Below are 16,422 nucleotides of genomic sequence, written 5' to 3'. Positions count from 1 at the left end.
AAATTTAATATTCTGAACAAGAATTTATAACCGGGAACAATTTGAAAATCCGAAAAATAAAAAATGCAAATGAAAACATTTTTGAAAACTTCTAATAGTTTTTTATACTTTGACCAAAATTTGAAACTTCAAACTATTTTCGAAAAATCTGATTTGTTAAAAAATATTCTGAACTAGTTTTGAAAGCGCTAACAAATGTTGAATACTTTAAAAATTGTTTTACAATTTATAATAAACAGAAAAGGAAGAAAAGAAAAAAGAAAAGAAAAAAGAAATTATGGTTGAAAACCATGTGCAAAAAATACTACTGTTTTCGCAAATACTATTGCCAGCTTAATTCGCTAGCACACGCGTTTTCAGAAAATGTGTTCGAAACTTGGCTGCATGCATTCTTCAAATTCTGTTCGCACTTTTTGTATTCCCTTACATTGTTTTGAATATTTTTTCTAAAATCGTGGACATATTTTGTAGAAACGAACCTTTATTTTTTAATCTAGAACATTTTTTGAGTCGACGAACGTTTAAGAAAATCTCATGAACATTTCATAAATTCACGAATTTATTTAAAAGCCAAGAACGCACATACTAATACAGTATGCATCACGTCATATACACGATCATGCGCTTGTTCCAGTGGCTTGCTGGAGCGGATATGTGCCACGGTGTCCTGGTCCGAATCCCAGAGCCCGCGCTATTTTCCTATTTTTTCCTCTTTTTCACGGCCCACTGGCATATGGGCCAGATACAGACGTCACGGCATGTTTTGTTCAGGCGGCTTGCGTTTTTTTATGGCCCACGTGTCACCTATGCAAATACGAGATACATATGCAATGTGTAGAGTCAGGACTGCTGTTTCAACCTTAGGGACCGTATTGACCACATATTTTCATGTACCGGGACCGTATTGAAGCAATACGCAAGTTCCAGGATCAAGTTGGACGTCGCCAACGACTACGAGGACTATACCTAGCCAAACGGGCCGGCCCGGCACGGCACGACCCGGCCCATCATAATCGTGCCTGGCCCGGCACGGCCCGCCAGGGCACGATTACTATACGGGCCGTGCCGTGCCAGCCCGCGTGCTGCGCCCCCGGCCCAGGCACGGCCCAGTTAGTAAACGGGCCGGCACGTTGACCCGTTTAGCACGGTGGGCTGCATATTTTTAGCCTATTATTTAACACAGTGAGCGTTTTTTAGCCTATTTTTACATATTAAGCCATATATAAATGTATAAAAAAATAAAAAAAGTAATCGGGCCGTGCCGTGCCGGCCCGCGTGCCCAGCCTCCAGGCCCAGGCCCGGCCCAGGGCGTGCCGCGTGCCTGGCCCGGCCCGTTTAGCCCGTGCCGTACCTGGCCCAAGGCGGGCTGTGCCGGCGTGCTCACGGGCCGGTCCGAAAAACCCGGCCCATTTGGCCAGCTATAACGAGGACTATAGATGCAATTATCTCTACGCCAAGGCCTGCCTCTCTCTCTACAATTGGAGGCAGCGGCCGGGAGGCAGCCAAATGGCGATGCGCGCCCCCACCCCGTTCCTCCAGGGACCTGCGCTGCGCACAAACCGCATGCCTCCAGGCGTCGCCGGCTGAGTGGTAAGCAAAATATCTTCTCCTCCCTGTTGTTGATGGTTTTCTTGCCGCCTTGCTTTTTGTCACCTCCTCCCATTCCAGTTTGCTCTGCTGTTGCCTACTTTCGTTTTGCCTGGGTTCGTTCATGTCTTTGCCTTGATTTCTTGGAGATCCATCGAGATTGTGTTCTTCTTGCATGGTTTGCCACCATTGGTTCCTGAACTTGCTGATCTATCTAGATGCAGTCCGGGATTACAATCAATTGCAGCAGCAGCAGAAGAAAAAAGCTGGGACGGATCTCATATTGTAGAGCGTGTGTGCGTTCGTGGAGAGCGATGAGCTTGATCGGGTTGCAATGCCGGGCGGCGGTTCGAGGTTGGTTCGACGTCCGCGGTAAGTGGAGGGATCGACGGAGGACGGTGCGTCCGTGGGTCGCTGGGGAGGCGCCGGGAGGAAGGTGGAGAAAGGCGCAGTGCGGTGTGGTGGCCGTCGTCGTCCTGGGTGCCAGCTAGATGGCCAAGCAGACGTTGAAGTAATGCCGGCGATCCAGTCCCGCGCGCTGGCAGATGAAACGGATGACATCCCATTCCGACCAGCTTGGGCTCCGGCCGCCGCCGCACGCGCGCTGCCTAGGATGCAAAGCACGTCCGCGCCATGGACTCCGGCTTTCCGTTGTTCCGCAGGGCGCAGGTGGCGACGCATGCAGGCCGATCAGGCGTGTTGCCGGAGCCGGACGTCGCCTTCTCGCTCGCTCACTGTGAATTAGTACTCCTCCTGCTAAGCTAATTACTACGTACTTTTGGCTCATTACGAGTAATTATATTCTCCTGCCGTCACGTATTCGCTCGTTGCTGCTCTGCGCCATCATTTTTCGAGGCTCTTCTGTCGTCTAGTATGGCTGGCCGGCCCAGAACTTTGTAGAACATGCCAAAGATTCCCGCGGTTCACCCTTGCTTGCTTCTCTCTCCGCGGTTCAATCAATATACCAGTCCAGTCCAGTCCAGTCTAGTTACTCCGACGAGGAGTAGCTGCTTGACCCCGGGCACAGCCCAAGGGGCACCCGCCGCCTTCGCCCGCCCTGCAAAGGTAGGCGGCCTCTTTGGTGAAAGGCCTGTCATGTAGTGACCCGAGGAGGCGAGGACATGCCCGACATGGGACGGACGTAGCACAGTGACTCTCTGGCCGGTCGAAACGTATGCCTCTTGCACCTGCCACGCACGTGGGTGCGCGTGGGCAGCGAACGGCGCGACGCCCGAGGCTGCTTATTACTACGGGCGCGGCGCGGAGAGCGACCGAGGAGAGAAGGGACGCGCGCCGTGTGCCCCTCTCGCGCTGGTGCCGGTGCCGGTGCCGGTGCCGGTGCCGTGCGTGCCTCGGTGCCGGTGCCGGTGCCGGTGCCGTTCGTCCGCGGCCATGCAGATGCAAGCAGGTTCGTACCATCGCCTCTTTGGCCGCTGCTCTGCTTCCTCTGTCTCTCTCCCGCCATTCCATTTTGCTGTTGCTTCTTTTGGAGTTTCTCCTCCTCGATCTGCCCCTGTTTTGGACGATAGTCTCTACGAGGGTTCAAGGCTGCATTGCATGGCTCAATGCGTGTGCTCGAGTTGTTCTTGCTGCTTTGGCTGATTTATTATACTCCTATTGGAATGTACAGCGGGGTCGACTCTAACATGAGCGACGGCGGGCGTGCGTGCCCGAGGGCAGGAGGGAGGAGGACGTTTGTAGCTCCGTTGGGGTGGGCGTGCCTCCACTTTCGGCGCCGGACGGCGGTGACTACACTAGCTAGCTGGAGGCCGGATGGGCGTTCGCGTCGTACGTGGGGGTTTGGCCCTTCATCTGAGGCGCACCGCGTGTCAGGTTTGTTTCGCTCGTATTCTTCCATTCCATGATGTTAACACGGCCGACATGCTTTATGTACAGCATTTACAGATTTAGCAAACAATAACATCAAGACGACGAGAATGGGGAGTAGCCCAATGGTTAGCTAGGGTTGCGGTGGTGAACCCAGCAACCAGAGTTCGACTCCTGCTGGGGCCGAATGTCTGGAATATAATTCTCACTAAGGACGCCTAAAATAGAATGCCATTCCAATTTTTTTTTCTCCATTTTTTTTATATATTCTCACTTGTGTCTCGAAAGCAAAACAAAACATGTATATTTTTCTCACATCGGCGTCGGCACCATGGAATCACAAACAAGCCTGACACTTTGCTTAAATGCACACCTGAATATGATTTTTTTTCCCCTACCGGGCAATGCCCCTTTTCATTAATTGCTTAACTGCATCGGCACCGTGGAATCACAAACAAGCCTAAGGACGCCTAAAATAGAATGCCATTCCAATTTTTTTTTCTCCATTTTTTTTATATATTCTCACTTGTGTCTCGAAAGCAAAACAAAACATGTATATTTTTCTCACATCGGCGTCGGCACCATGGAATCACAAACAAGCCTGACACTTTGCTTAAATGCACACCTGAATATGATTTTTTTTCCCCTACCGGGCAATGCCCCTTTTCATTAATTGCTTAACTGCATCGGCACCGTGGAATCACAAACAAGCCTGACACTTTGCTTAAATGCACACCTGAAATATGATTTTTTTTCCCTACCGGCCAATGCCCCTTTCACTAATTGCTTAACGGAAATACAAACATCCGTCTCTGCGGTTAGACATGAATATGATCCTCACCAAGTTAACATGAAACATCTGCATTCCGTTATATAAAGTGCATCCGCATAAACTGATTTCCCGTTCAGTTGTTCTTTTTTTTTGAGACAGAGATCATTCCGTTCCAGATAACAGGACTTGTTGTCTTGTTGACAACAGATTGATAGGTTCGCATAAATATATCACACAGTCCGAACGAGACACAAAGCAACCTTTTGTTGAATTTGCACCCTTCTACCTTAAGTCATACAAGCTGCAGCCCTGACAACTCTTTCATACCCAACAACTGGGGAAGAGTGTTCCATCTGCAGCAGAGCATCCCTTGTACAGAATGCAGGCACAGCACATGACGCTCAAGTCCTTCCTCCCTCCTGTCCCCTAGGGCCATTGGTGTTCTTGCCGCTCGCACTCGTGCTTGCGCCGCTATTTTGTTGCGCTAACATCTGCAGAAAATAAGCAAAGCATGTAAATACTCTTTGTACATGGATTCAGACGATCAATTTAGATGCCTACATTTTGTCTTGTTTCAATTTATCAACTATATTGCCTTGTAAATAGCCATTGTATAGATTTAACTCTCCAACCAGGTTCTGTTTCAACACCTAATTTCCTGTTTACAGGTAACTGACAGGAGATCTATACTGATGTCTCCATTTTTTCGGTCATTTCAGGCAGCCTGCAGTACAGACCGTCTTACTAATGCTATGGAATAAGCTAGACAATTCTCAGAAAAATTGAATAGGAACCCACTTGTCACTGGCCTACTAAAACAAAATTCCTCACAAGGATTTCATTATCTTCAGCACGAGGTCAGATTTCTCTATGCATACGTGTGTCTGTTGCTTGGATTATATCCACAAGTACAGTTCTACACAATCAAGGGCTGTAGCACACAAACCTTTATGCCCTGTTTGGAATGGATATAACTTTTGTGTGGGCACCAGTTTGAACTAAATACCTGTCAGGATAATGGTAGGTTGGTAGGGGAATTTGGGAATTGTCCTGACCGAAGAAGAGGAATGGGGATCGAAAGATTGACTAAGCTAGGGTTATAGTACAGGGAAAAGTAAATGCAGGTAGCATAAGATTATAAAGAACTTGTGTGGTGAATCACAGGTAGTCTCAGCTACAGTTTACTGGAAGAGGCGACTACAAGACTGAAATGAATTGAAACAAGGAAAGGTAATTTTGCCCACATGGCTTCTGGCCGTTGGATCTAAACGTTCCTGACTGTCCGATTAACATAACTCTTTGGGAAGTCGAAGAATACTAGACTTGACGCCTTCTCCCCTGTTTCTAGACTGAGCTTTATGTAACCTGGCGCTTTTATCCAGACCTGCATAATTCATGATCCTGACAATACCGATACCCACACATACATCCATTCCAATCAGGTCCTTAGCTGAATTTAGAAAATCTACTAGCAGTTTATTCCTTCTGAGTTATGATGAAACTATCATAGGCAGTCACATGCATAGTAAAGTATCCAGTGAGCTCTTTTTGCTCTACCTATCATTTACCAACATATAGGAACTAATATAACACACACATTCAGCCTACTATCTCAAGATGCAAGTACTTGATTGATCTTTTCTGTAGTAGAATTGATTATCAAAATGGAAACTACTTACCCTACATCAGTAGATAATAACAATATATACTCAGTAGGAGAAAAATATTTCCTTTAAGAAACCGAGAGGAATTAATTATGTCTAGTTAGAGCATCAAGAGCAAGACTCGGGAAACCAAGATAGTGATGAAGCAGTAAGCTGCTGAATTAGTGAAAGAGGGCCCTTGGTGAAAATAGCTGAAAGCAGAGCCATTTTTCTGAGGGAGCAAGGGTCCGACAGGAACCAGAAACTTGATGCATTGACACAAAAGTTGATTACAGGTGTCTACAGACACTGAAGTGTACCTTCTTGGATTTTGTATTCCTCAAAGCATCTGACAGGAGTTTCTCCAGTTTCTCCAGCTTAGAGGCATCGGAGTCCTCAGCATTGTTTTGAAGAGACCTGCAGAATTGCACATAACCAGCTTAGGAAAAAACACAGTAAATAGCATACCAGGAGAGATTATGAAAGGTCTCGATGGCTACCAGGAAGCGATCTCTTCAAGACTTGACTGTATATTTGAAGGATCACCGTCCTGGTTCAGAATCAAAATATCATGTCAGAGATATGTAAGTATATAAACAATCATATGATTTGACTAACCTGGATACAAAATGATGTAAGTACAACCTAGTCTTAGGTTATAGAATATAGATGGCTTTTTTGGATAAACTAGTAGCTACCAAAAATAATCCATATCTGTATTCATTTTGCTGGTCCTGTGCATAGGTGACATAATCCTTGATTACAAATGCTTCATCATGCTCAGGATATTTCCATGGAAACTTCAGAAATATAGACTCATTGAATCCACAGTATGATGCTTGGCAGTTGTATACTTTACACCTAAACAAGCTCTAAGATATGCAATAAGAAAAACTATATAGATTAATTTACATTATTGCTACTTGCATCGCCTCCATTCACGTTCAATCCGGGTCCCGCAAATCTCTGATAGCGATCATATGTAGCTTCTATGCTGAAAATAAATGTAGTGCATTAACGTTGGGAAACTCACTGTAATAAAGCTGAAAGACTGTTCAAACAAAAATTCTAAGTACTGAGGAGAAACAATGAAATATAAGTAATCTCTTTCTCTTTAATAATTTGACCTGCATATAGGTTCATCATAGCTTTTACCTGTGCAAACAATAGAAGTTCAGAAGTTTTTGTATTACTTTTCTCTTCTTATAAAACCAGCTGCTTTTGGACACTTGTTTTTTTTAAGGAAACAAAAGCTGAGATATATTTAGGCCTTTTTCTTAGCCTGTTTGTTTCCCTTTAAGTGCAGTGCTGTCAGGATGAGGACACCAATTCTAGGGACGAGTAAAGCGACGTTGATACCATTGAGATGATGGAGTTGATGAATTTAGGCATGTTTGTTATGGTTAGGCGTGTTAAATTCATTGAAGTGACATAATAGAAAGGACTGAACGCTGAACGACCTACATCTTTATTTGTGAGGAATAACTAAATATTTAGTTAGTGACTTTTCAGACGACTCAAGGTAATGTTAGTGTTTTTCAGACGACTCAAAGTATACTCTATGTAGGGACCAATGAATATTTGCCAATGAACATTCAATTTTAGGGTATTTGTCGAGATTATTACAAATATAAAGTCATTGTTATATTTTTGAGTCATATGAAACAACATGTAGTTCTAGTAGTTTTTTTTGTTTCCAATTTTTTTTTAATTATGTAAACTAAGAAACAACTATTTCCTGCTGTTTATATTTGAGGTGTTAGCAGATTCAACATTTGACATGACAATTCTCTTAAGGGGGTTTGTAAAGTGGTATGAAATGTTGTAGTAGTAGGGTTAGGTAGACATAGGTGGAGAATTCACTCCTCCGACTGAATCACCCCTCCTTGGGCCCGAGGGCTCTTTAACTCCCCCAAGACGTTGTCTCCTTGGGGTTCTCCAAGGTCTTATCTCAAGAGTTTGGGCCTTTGGGCAAGGTGTGTAACGCTCCGGCCGCTACCACCGGTTCCTGGTCGTTATGTCTGGCGGTATCTAGATGGACCCACAGACCAACACTAGTCTTTTCTACGCACTTTGTCTTCACTCATGCTCACCCCGAAAGAACTTCCCAGTTGGTCATCCATCCTCAAATTACCCTAGGCCAGGAGGTTCTTTGGAGATGAGCTTCCGGAAAAGAAGGTGCACCTTGTTGATATGCGTAGTCTATCATTCGTATTAAGCGCGGATGTCACAACACCCTCACTCAAAGGAATCGGCGTCCTCATCAGCCTAGCAACGACTGTTCTCTTTGGCACGGTTTATGCGTTCAGTACCAGCATATGTGACATGTCGTGTGCCATGACAGGCCACACATGCCCGTGCCCGTGAGCAGCACACTAGTGTAGCTGCAAGGCCGGCTCTGATACCATTTGTAACACCTTGGCAACCGTCACTGGTCCCGGTCGTTATGCCAGGTGAGATCTGTACTAGCCCCACAAGTAGTCTTTCCCGCGTAATTTCTCCTCACTTGAGCTCACCGGGGAAGAACTAAGCAGTCGGTCGACCTCAAATTACCCCGTGCCAAGCACACTTTGTCTGAAGGTTCTTTGGAGATAAGCTTCCAAAAAGAAGGTGCACCTTATTGATATGAGTAGTCTACCATTGGTATTAAGCTAGGATGTCACAAGGTGTTTGACCTAGAGTACAATACCCAACCAGTATAGTACTAGTTACCCCCTTTAGCTAAATTTTCGTCGTGTTTGTAGCTAGGAACCACTATGCATCCCTGAACAATATTATTATCTTCCTTTTAGATTTCAGAGTGTATCATCTTCACAAGCCCTCGCTCGATATTTTTCTTTCGTTCCATAACATTTGCATCATTCTTCGTGAATCGCTAGAACTAGAAAAAAACAGGAACCTCAACAACTCCCTCTTAGCCACCTAAGAGATAGTTGATCTGGAGAGCTAAGACGGTAAGGATGCCCTTATTTCCATTCTTGACAGAAGAGACCAATAATTTCTTATAGGCCAAGACCACTAGAAAAGTCACTTTCCTAACAAAAGCATAATCCATACTATAGGGCTAGGGCATTACTTGGTACAATTATTGAAGTTGTGACACATAGGTTTGTGTCATGAAAAACAACCATTCTAGATTATCGAACTACCGACTCGGTTCATCGTGGATTCAATGAGATGAGCTCAAAGATGGTGATAGGCGATTCGAGCAAAAGGGAGGCATCTATCCTTGTAGTGGGAGGGGTCTCTATACTCCGGGGTGGATCAGGCACCAAAATTAGCTTAGGCCTCCACAAAATCCTCTACATAGCTCGAGAAGTAGGCCTACATGATGGCCATTATGTCTAAATGGGTGCTACAAGTATACAACTAAAGATGCATCACATCAAATATGCGGTTGAATATGTTGATATCCTTAAATTTCCTACTTCAGTATGACTCATGACAAATATTTTATCAAACACAAACACATCCACATCACCATAATGACCCCAATGACTAGAATTACTGGGCACCTTCATCATGAGGGAAGTTCGTGGAGTCCAACGGGACATCCTAGGTCATGCACACCAACATCATATGGTGCACCTCGAGGGCTTGAGCAACCACCATATTTGCAACTCTCAAACGAAGGTCATGCACGTGATATGGCGGGTATTCCTAAATGCAATAAACATTAAAGAGTGTAAGCATACCTTCTTACGGAAGCGACCATCCCTAAAAGATCCATGGGTGAAGTAATACTCGAGTCATTAACTTGCCTTGGAGAAGCTTCTCACCCTATGACAAGTAGAGACTGGAGAAGTCTCCTGGTATAGTTTCTTACCATTGCGAAGGATCTAAAGGAAGCAAATGAGTAAAGAAAGAAACACACAAGATCTAGGCGATTCGTCATCATTGAAGGCCTACTATAGAAGATCTTATTCAAGGATTTTTTGTTTGTTTACCCACCTGGCATAGTTTAGCTCTTTGACAATCAGTGGGGACAACGATTCCTAGAAGAATCAAAGAGGTGGACCTTGATCGTTAATAAAGGGTGTGAGTCAAAAGGTAACAAACATGGCTATTGTCCATGGAGACGATGATGACATACCCATCGGGAGTCTTCCCTTGCAAAATCTTGTTGCAAATGATGCCACGAAGTTAGGACAAGTAAGCTTGACATCTTAGGTTGGTCTTGCACTATGGAGCACCTTGGCATCCTTGTACATGCACATGTACCGAAGGTTCTCTATAAAAATCGTTCGCAATACCTCCAAGACAGGTTGGTATAATTTGACTTAGGAAAATACCACATGCCTTGGTAGAGCTCAAACCATGCCCTTAGTCCAAACATAGTGGAAATACCAAGTCCGAACGGGAGGGGCCATACTTTATCATCAAGAAGATAAATGGGTACAATATAACTCATGTATATAGATGCCTACCCCATCACAAGTTTAGAGAACCATGTCTAAGCATGGGACTATGTGTAAGGAGCTATATCTCTTGGACCATAACATATTTGGATCAAGAGGGGTTACTCCTACTTGCTTGTATGAATAGAAACATCACAATGGTTGTGCATTGTACACCTTCCTAGAAAATTGAATGCATCATTGTTGTGCTTTCAAATGTGTGCATGTTTTGTGTTGACAATGAACATGGAAGCTTCCCTAGGTCTCGAGCCTCGCCTTAATGGAAATCAGTTTGCACTCCTAAAGCCTTAACAAGAGCGCTTCAAAGGTGTAAAAGGGTTGACGCAAGAGCTTGTTCTTGGATGTGCTCGCCCACCACGCAAGGAAACTATTGGGTAGCATAATGTCGGATATGTTTAGCTCATGATAATGATCCGCATCATCATTTGTGCAAATCCTGGATGAATGTGAGCGACAAGAAAACCAAATCCATGCGAAGACACTTTAAGCACTTGATAAAGGACTCATGAGTGTATTGCCCCGTGAGGGAAGCATCATCGCTATAATGGACCATGAAGCATGCTATCAAAGGAGTGTCTGAGAACGCCCCAAAAGGAGTCGTAAAGGGACACACTATGGGAGTAGTGATTCCACACTTCATAGGTCATTGGTGACACTGAATGAATCCTTTTTCTCCACGACTTTCTATAGGAAGGCCTCCTTATTGGTGGCATACCAATGCTTGTCCATAGTTGGTCACATGCAAGAGGAAAAGGATGAGAAACTCTGTCTTGAAAGATAAATTCTAGTAGATGAGAAAATACACTAAAAGAGCATCTAATCTAGCTAAGGAGTTTTGGTGATTAATGGCGAGACAAACAAGGTCAGTATGCTAAGTGGAAACAAAAATTGGAAACTCCTCAAAAAGAAGTTTGCCCATCCCTCAAATAGTTTGCAATTTTGTAGAATTTTAGTGGATCTAATATTCCACACTGAATCTAAGGACTACCATACAACCAAGAGAGGCACGCGCATTATAACTAGAATGAACACTTACAAATCTTCAAGCAAACCCTCATGGTTTAAACACTTACTATCTCATTGTAAACACTTTACACTTTCCTGATACCTCCAGACTAATCGTTCAAAACTACCGTACCTAGTGATTTGTGAGAGTTGCTGACTAAACTAGTTGTTTCCAAAGTTTCTTTTCGAAACTACTTAGTCTTATCCATTACTAATAGGCTATGTCGTTATTCAGACTTCTCTATTAGGCATGCTCCCCTTGAGGTTTTTCCTGTCTAGTAGTTCCAAGCTAGTAAGTTTGCTCCAACCACAATATAGCTTTGGCACATTTGAGCGATGCTTTTTGGGAACCTCCAATTGGGATTTAGCCTTTCCACCAAGATGTTTTCGGAGGGTGCTTTGTTAGGCCAAATACCTCCAAGCAAGAATTGTTTGGTATTTCCAACTGCATCCTCCTTTATGGCTAGATCATGTGTTTTTTAACGTGTGGCACCTCTGTGTGATCTTCATCTGATACCCTCTGCTAGTTGGCTTCCAAAGATAATTTTGGACCACCTGGTACGTCCAAGTGCTATGGCTACTTTCGGAGTGTTTTTTCCCGCCTTACTGTTTATATTTTGAACTTATTTGGTACTTCTGGTGTGATGTTCAGAACTTCGAGGCCAATTGCTTTTTGCGTCCAACAGTCAAATTTATGGGGTTTCTCTAAATATAACCCCTAGCCCTAGTGTTGGATGATGAAAATTATGAAGGCTAAACCCCTTGCGGAGAGAGCCCTTTTTTATCGTGCTTCACCTCTCCTCCAAATCCATGCGTTTGATCATTCAGAGAGACTAGAGAGATCTTATGTGTTGTGAGATTAGCTTGTTAATATTGTCGAGGAGTTCATCCAGTGACCTAGTACTTTGTTTCTTACTCTTGGAGAGTTTATGCCCCTTGGACGGTTAGGTCACTTGAAAGCCTTCAAGATTTTTTTGGAACTTGTAACTGTAGGGCAAAGCCCTTCCACTTTATTGAAACAAAAAATAGTAGTACAGATATATACATGGCTAACTGCAAGGGCATTACCCGAAAAATGAAAAAACACTAGTTACAAAGGTACTTGTCTCTTCTAATGGGGTAAGTGAGATACCCATCTAATCAACTCTTCCTTGTATCTGGCTTTAATCCTATAGGCGAGAAGAGAGATATCTTTGGTGAAACAAACTCTCCATTTAGCAAAGGAACGCCTTTCATTCCTTAATATTTTGCCATTTCTGATAGTCCAAATATTCCAACATGCAGTAAAAACAACGTCAGCAAAAAAGGCTTTGCAAACTCCTTCCCGACCTGGTTAGAAATAACACACATATCATTTCCACCAGGCCAACTGACTTGTAGATAATTCCATATCCTCATAATGAAATTACACATGAAGAACACATTATCTCTGTCCTCTCTGGCATGTGTTGGGCAAAGATTGCAATCAGTACCATCAGTATATTCCAAGGCCTTCTTTGCAACATGTCCTTAGTATTTAACCTGTCCATTATCATCATCCGAACATTTTGATCTTTATGGTGCAACAATTTTTGCAAATCCACAACATGATGGGACTAGAAATAATTGGAGAATGAACCAAATCATAGTACCTTTTAGGTGTAAAGACCTTATCATGGTTTCTCCAAAGCCAAACATCATTGTTATATGGTTGCCTATTCAGAGAGGATATCATATGTGTCATGCAATTCCTGATAAGCAACATCAGACAGGGGTAGATGAAACAATGATAAAATGTCATCACATTCCAAAACCTCCTTCACTATGATGCAAGGATCTTTAGCATAAGAGAAAAGCCTCTAGAAGCTTTGTTGTAAACGAATAACAGGCCTAGAGTGCTGCTAGAAATCATTCCAGAAAAGTATTGTGTCACCTTTGTTTACTTTTACCCCCATGACATTCCTGAACCATCAACCAAATTGAGAATGTCCTTCCACCGGTAAGAACCAGGCAAGAATATAGGCATGGAGGACATGGCAGAATTAAGTAGTTGCAATCTGCTACCCTGGTCTAAGAAGGATGAGCTTGTAGTCAACCTCCTCTCCATACAATCAACCAAAGGCAGCAACTCCAAAATCCTAGGCCTAGTAGTGCCCGCAGAGACACCTAGATAAGTAAAAGACGGCTTTCCTAGTTTGTAACCACAAACTCCAACAAGCCTAGAAGGCTCTTCTTCATTCATATTATTTGGCAATAATGGAGATTTATGATAATTAACTGCTAGGCCAGTAGATTTGGCCAATGTAGCTAGCATTTTCTTCAAAGCCAAAAGTGGGAATAAAAGTGTTTCACAAGCATATTGAATTATGCGGAACTTGTCATGCCATGGTATGGGGAGATGCAACTCACCCCTTTAAAGCATCATGCTTACGATAGACTGCAATAAATCAGGAGCAAGCACAAAATGTAGGGGGAAGAGGATCTCCTTGTCTGACCCCTCTATGACACTTAAAATGCCTTCCAGGTGTAGAACTGCACACACCAGCCAGTTCACATAAACGCTCAAGCTGATGGAGAAAGGTGGCTATGCATTTACACGACAATGCTCCCCCTCAGGTGTGGCTCCCTCGGGCCTAAACGTAGAATGAATGTGGGCTGCAATTTAATTGCACCAGTCGGGTCTTGAACTCAAGGCCACTTGGCTCCGATACCATGTAAAACTGCACGCACCAGCCAGTTCACCCAAAAGCTCAAGCTGATGGAGAAAGGTGGGCTATGCATTCATACTCAACACCAGGTACACCAATAAGTATTATTGATGAGGTTTCAGAAGCTAGAAACTCCTTAATCCATGAGATCCACCTGAGATCAAAACCCCGAGCTTGAAGGATTTGGAGGATGGCCTCATGTTCAACTGTGTCAAATGCCTTCTCAAAATCAAGCTTTAATATCACAATGGTTCTCTTAGACTGGTGCACTATTGCAGATATTCCAAAGTCCAGGATAAACAGTCTTGAATAGTTTTAGACTTTATAAAACCATATTGATTCTTATGTACACAGTCATTGATGACACCCTAAAGCCTTCAAGTTGTGGAGGAGCCAATGGTTTGTACAATGCCAGAGACCGCCTACTCCATGTGGAGACCTACCTCGAGCTAGGCTTGGACTGGGTGTCCATGGTCATGGCGATAGGTGGGATTAGACCTTGGCGGTTGGAAATCAAGACCTTTGTGATCTTAGGACTCGGTGTTTGATCATATACCAATGTGGGCGTATGATGATTGCACCAATAATCCAACCCTTAAGATACATCTTTGTGTTTGGAACCCTATCTCTTGCCCCCTTTACTTGTTGCAAGTTTCGCTTCTGCATTACTCTCTTAGATACATAAATGATCCTACATACAACCCAAATGTTATAGCTTGTGTTGCATGTGCGGAACTAGGTTCAAGCTGAGAAAATGTTCATCTGCCAACATGGAAATGAAAACTTCCCTCCATCAAGTTTTGTATATAATGACACAGTAGAACTATGACCTGAGGAATTAAGAACAAATACACCTAAAGAAATCACCAATGGGCATGGCGGTTGATACACACAAAAAGTGGCAAGGGGGCAACATCTTGTAAGATAGCCTTGTACATCCCCTCATGAGCCAAGGTAGTAGTGTCCACATTTTGCAGAAATTAAATTCCTTTTATGTACCTCCAAGCATTTGTTTGTTTGTAAGTCTACTAATAGGTAAAGTTTTCTTCAGAAAGGAAGCATTATGCCAATGCATACTAATTAGGACTTGAGTTGGGTTTAGCCCTCGTAAACTAGGCCATTTTCCATGAGGATAAAGCAAGTTCCTCAAAAACATATATCTGAAGTAGTATTACACCAAAAACCATCTCACTCCCCAAGGCCCTCGTAACCTATGGACTCATGTTTCCCATTGGCTCCTTCGATTTTCACTTGGAGGTGTGCCTAGACAACCTGGTGAATCTGCACACTAGGATACTAGAGAAGAGGGGGAGACCACGATGAGGTGGGTAGCTGAAACTCAGGACCCCTTCACCATATTGTACCACGCTTCATTGTGGATTCCTTGAGCATTGAAGGAGAGGGCATCAAAGTATAAGAATTAGGACAAAGCAAGTATTATGGCAAAACTAGATGACTTGAGAAGAGGAAGGGTACCATGATGACATGGGTGACTATAACTTGCGGGCTTTGAGGTGGTTTCATCATATATATATTTTGGACGCCACAATCATCATCAACAAAAAAGGTTCTAGTGTCAAAGACATGAGATAATCAAGATGAAAGGAGTAAGAACACAAAATATAAGATGTGACAGTGGGTTCTACTTCGAGACAGAATCATTTGGTGGAGGGGCTTGGTGTAAGAATGAAGTTTGCCACAAGATACGAGTCGAACTAACAACCTAAATCAAGACGAGTTAAATGACCAAAAGTACACCCTCTTAAACATTACAATGTCTCATCAAGTTGCCGACTGAAGTTTGGATTCGAATTCTACATTATATATGAATTGCTAAGCAAAACCATAACATTTCATCAACACAATATATCCTAATAGTGAAACTTCTCCGTATAAAAGACTAAAGTTTAGCTTTAAATATGCAGGCTTGGGGACAAAACCCAATAAAATATTTATCTTTCCTAATCAATAGATTCGTATTTTTATGAATGCACAGAAATACATGAAAAAATTAACACTTAATTATATTAAGAGGAAATTTGGTGAAGGGGGTGAAATAGTGCAACACCATATATTCTCTTTCATAGAATAGCTAATTCTTCATATATTATTAAAATTTTACTTTATGGCTAATATTGAAAAGCATAGATACACTCGGGTGACTCTTTATAAGGTAGATGTAGAAGTGCATGCTCTAGCCATGTAAGTGCATCTAGTGCCCCTTAGTGATTTTGGTGTATTGAAGACTTATAGGTTAAGGGACTGATGCGTTTGTGAGTGTACACAGGTCTATAAGTCTATGAGGAGTTTGATATTTACAGAGAAAGTCGACCCCTAAAAATGAAGTTCTTCGACTGAAGACTTTGGATTTCTGAAGACTTTGAAAGTGAAGAAATTGGTGTGACCTTGACGACTTGGTAATCATTCGAGGAACATGAAGCGCGAAGACTTTAATTTTCATAGTTTCATTTTCTATTTCTTGA

At 43.1% G+C, this 16,422-nt stretch overlaps 1 protein-coding gene across 1 annotated transcript; it reads right to left on the bottom strand.

Moving 5' to 3' along the window:
* Positions 1-3,985: 3,985 nt before the first annotated feature.
* LOC119279892 lies at positions 3,986-6,767 on the bottom strand. Its single transcript, XM_037560966.1, has 5 exons — positions 6,753-6,767; positions 6,528-6,701; positions 6,330-6,379; positions 6,150-6,246; positions 3,986-4,677 (listed from the first exon to the last, which is right to left on the bottom strand). Exons 1-5 carry the CDS (start codon positions 6,765-6,767, stop codon positions 4,588-4,590), a joined length of 426 nt encoding a protein of 141 aa, XP_037416863.1. The 3' UTR covers positions 3,986-4,587.
* Positions 6,768-16,422: the final 9,655 nt, after the last annotated feature.

The sequence above is a fragment of the Triticum dicoccoides genome, chromosome 3B (assembly GCF_002162155.2).
Source record: "Triticum dicoccoides isolate Atlit2015 ecotype Zavitan chromosome 3B, WEW_v2.0, whole genome shotgun sequence".
NCBI lineage: Eukaryota > Viridiplantae > Streptophyta > Magnoliopsida > Poales > Poaceae > Triticum > Triticum dicoccoides.
Note: the sequence above shows the minus strand (reverse complement) of the source record. Positions and strands in the feature narration are given on the sequence as shown.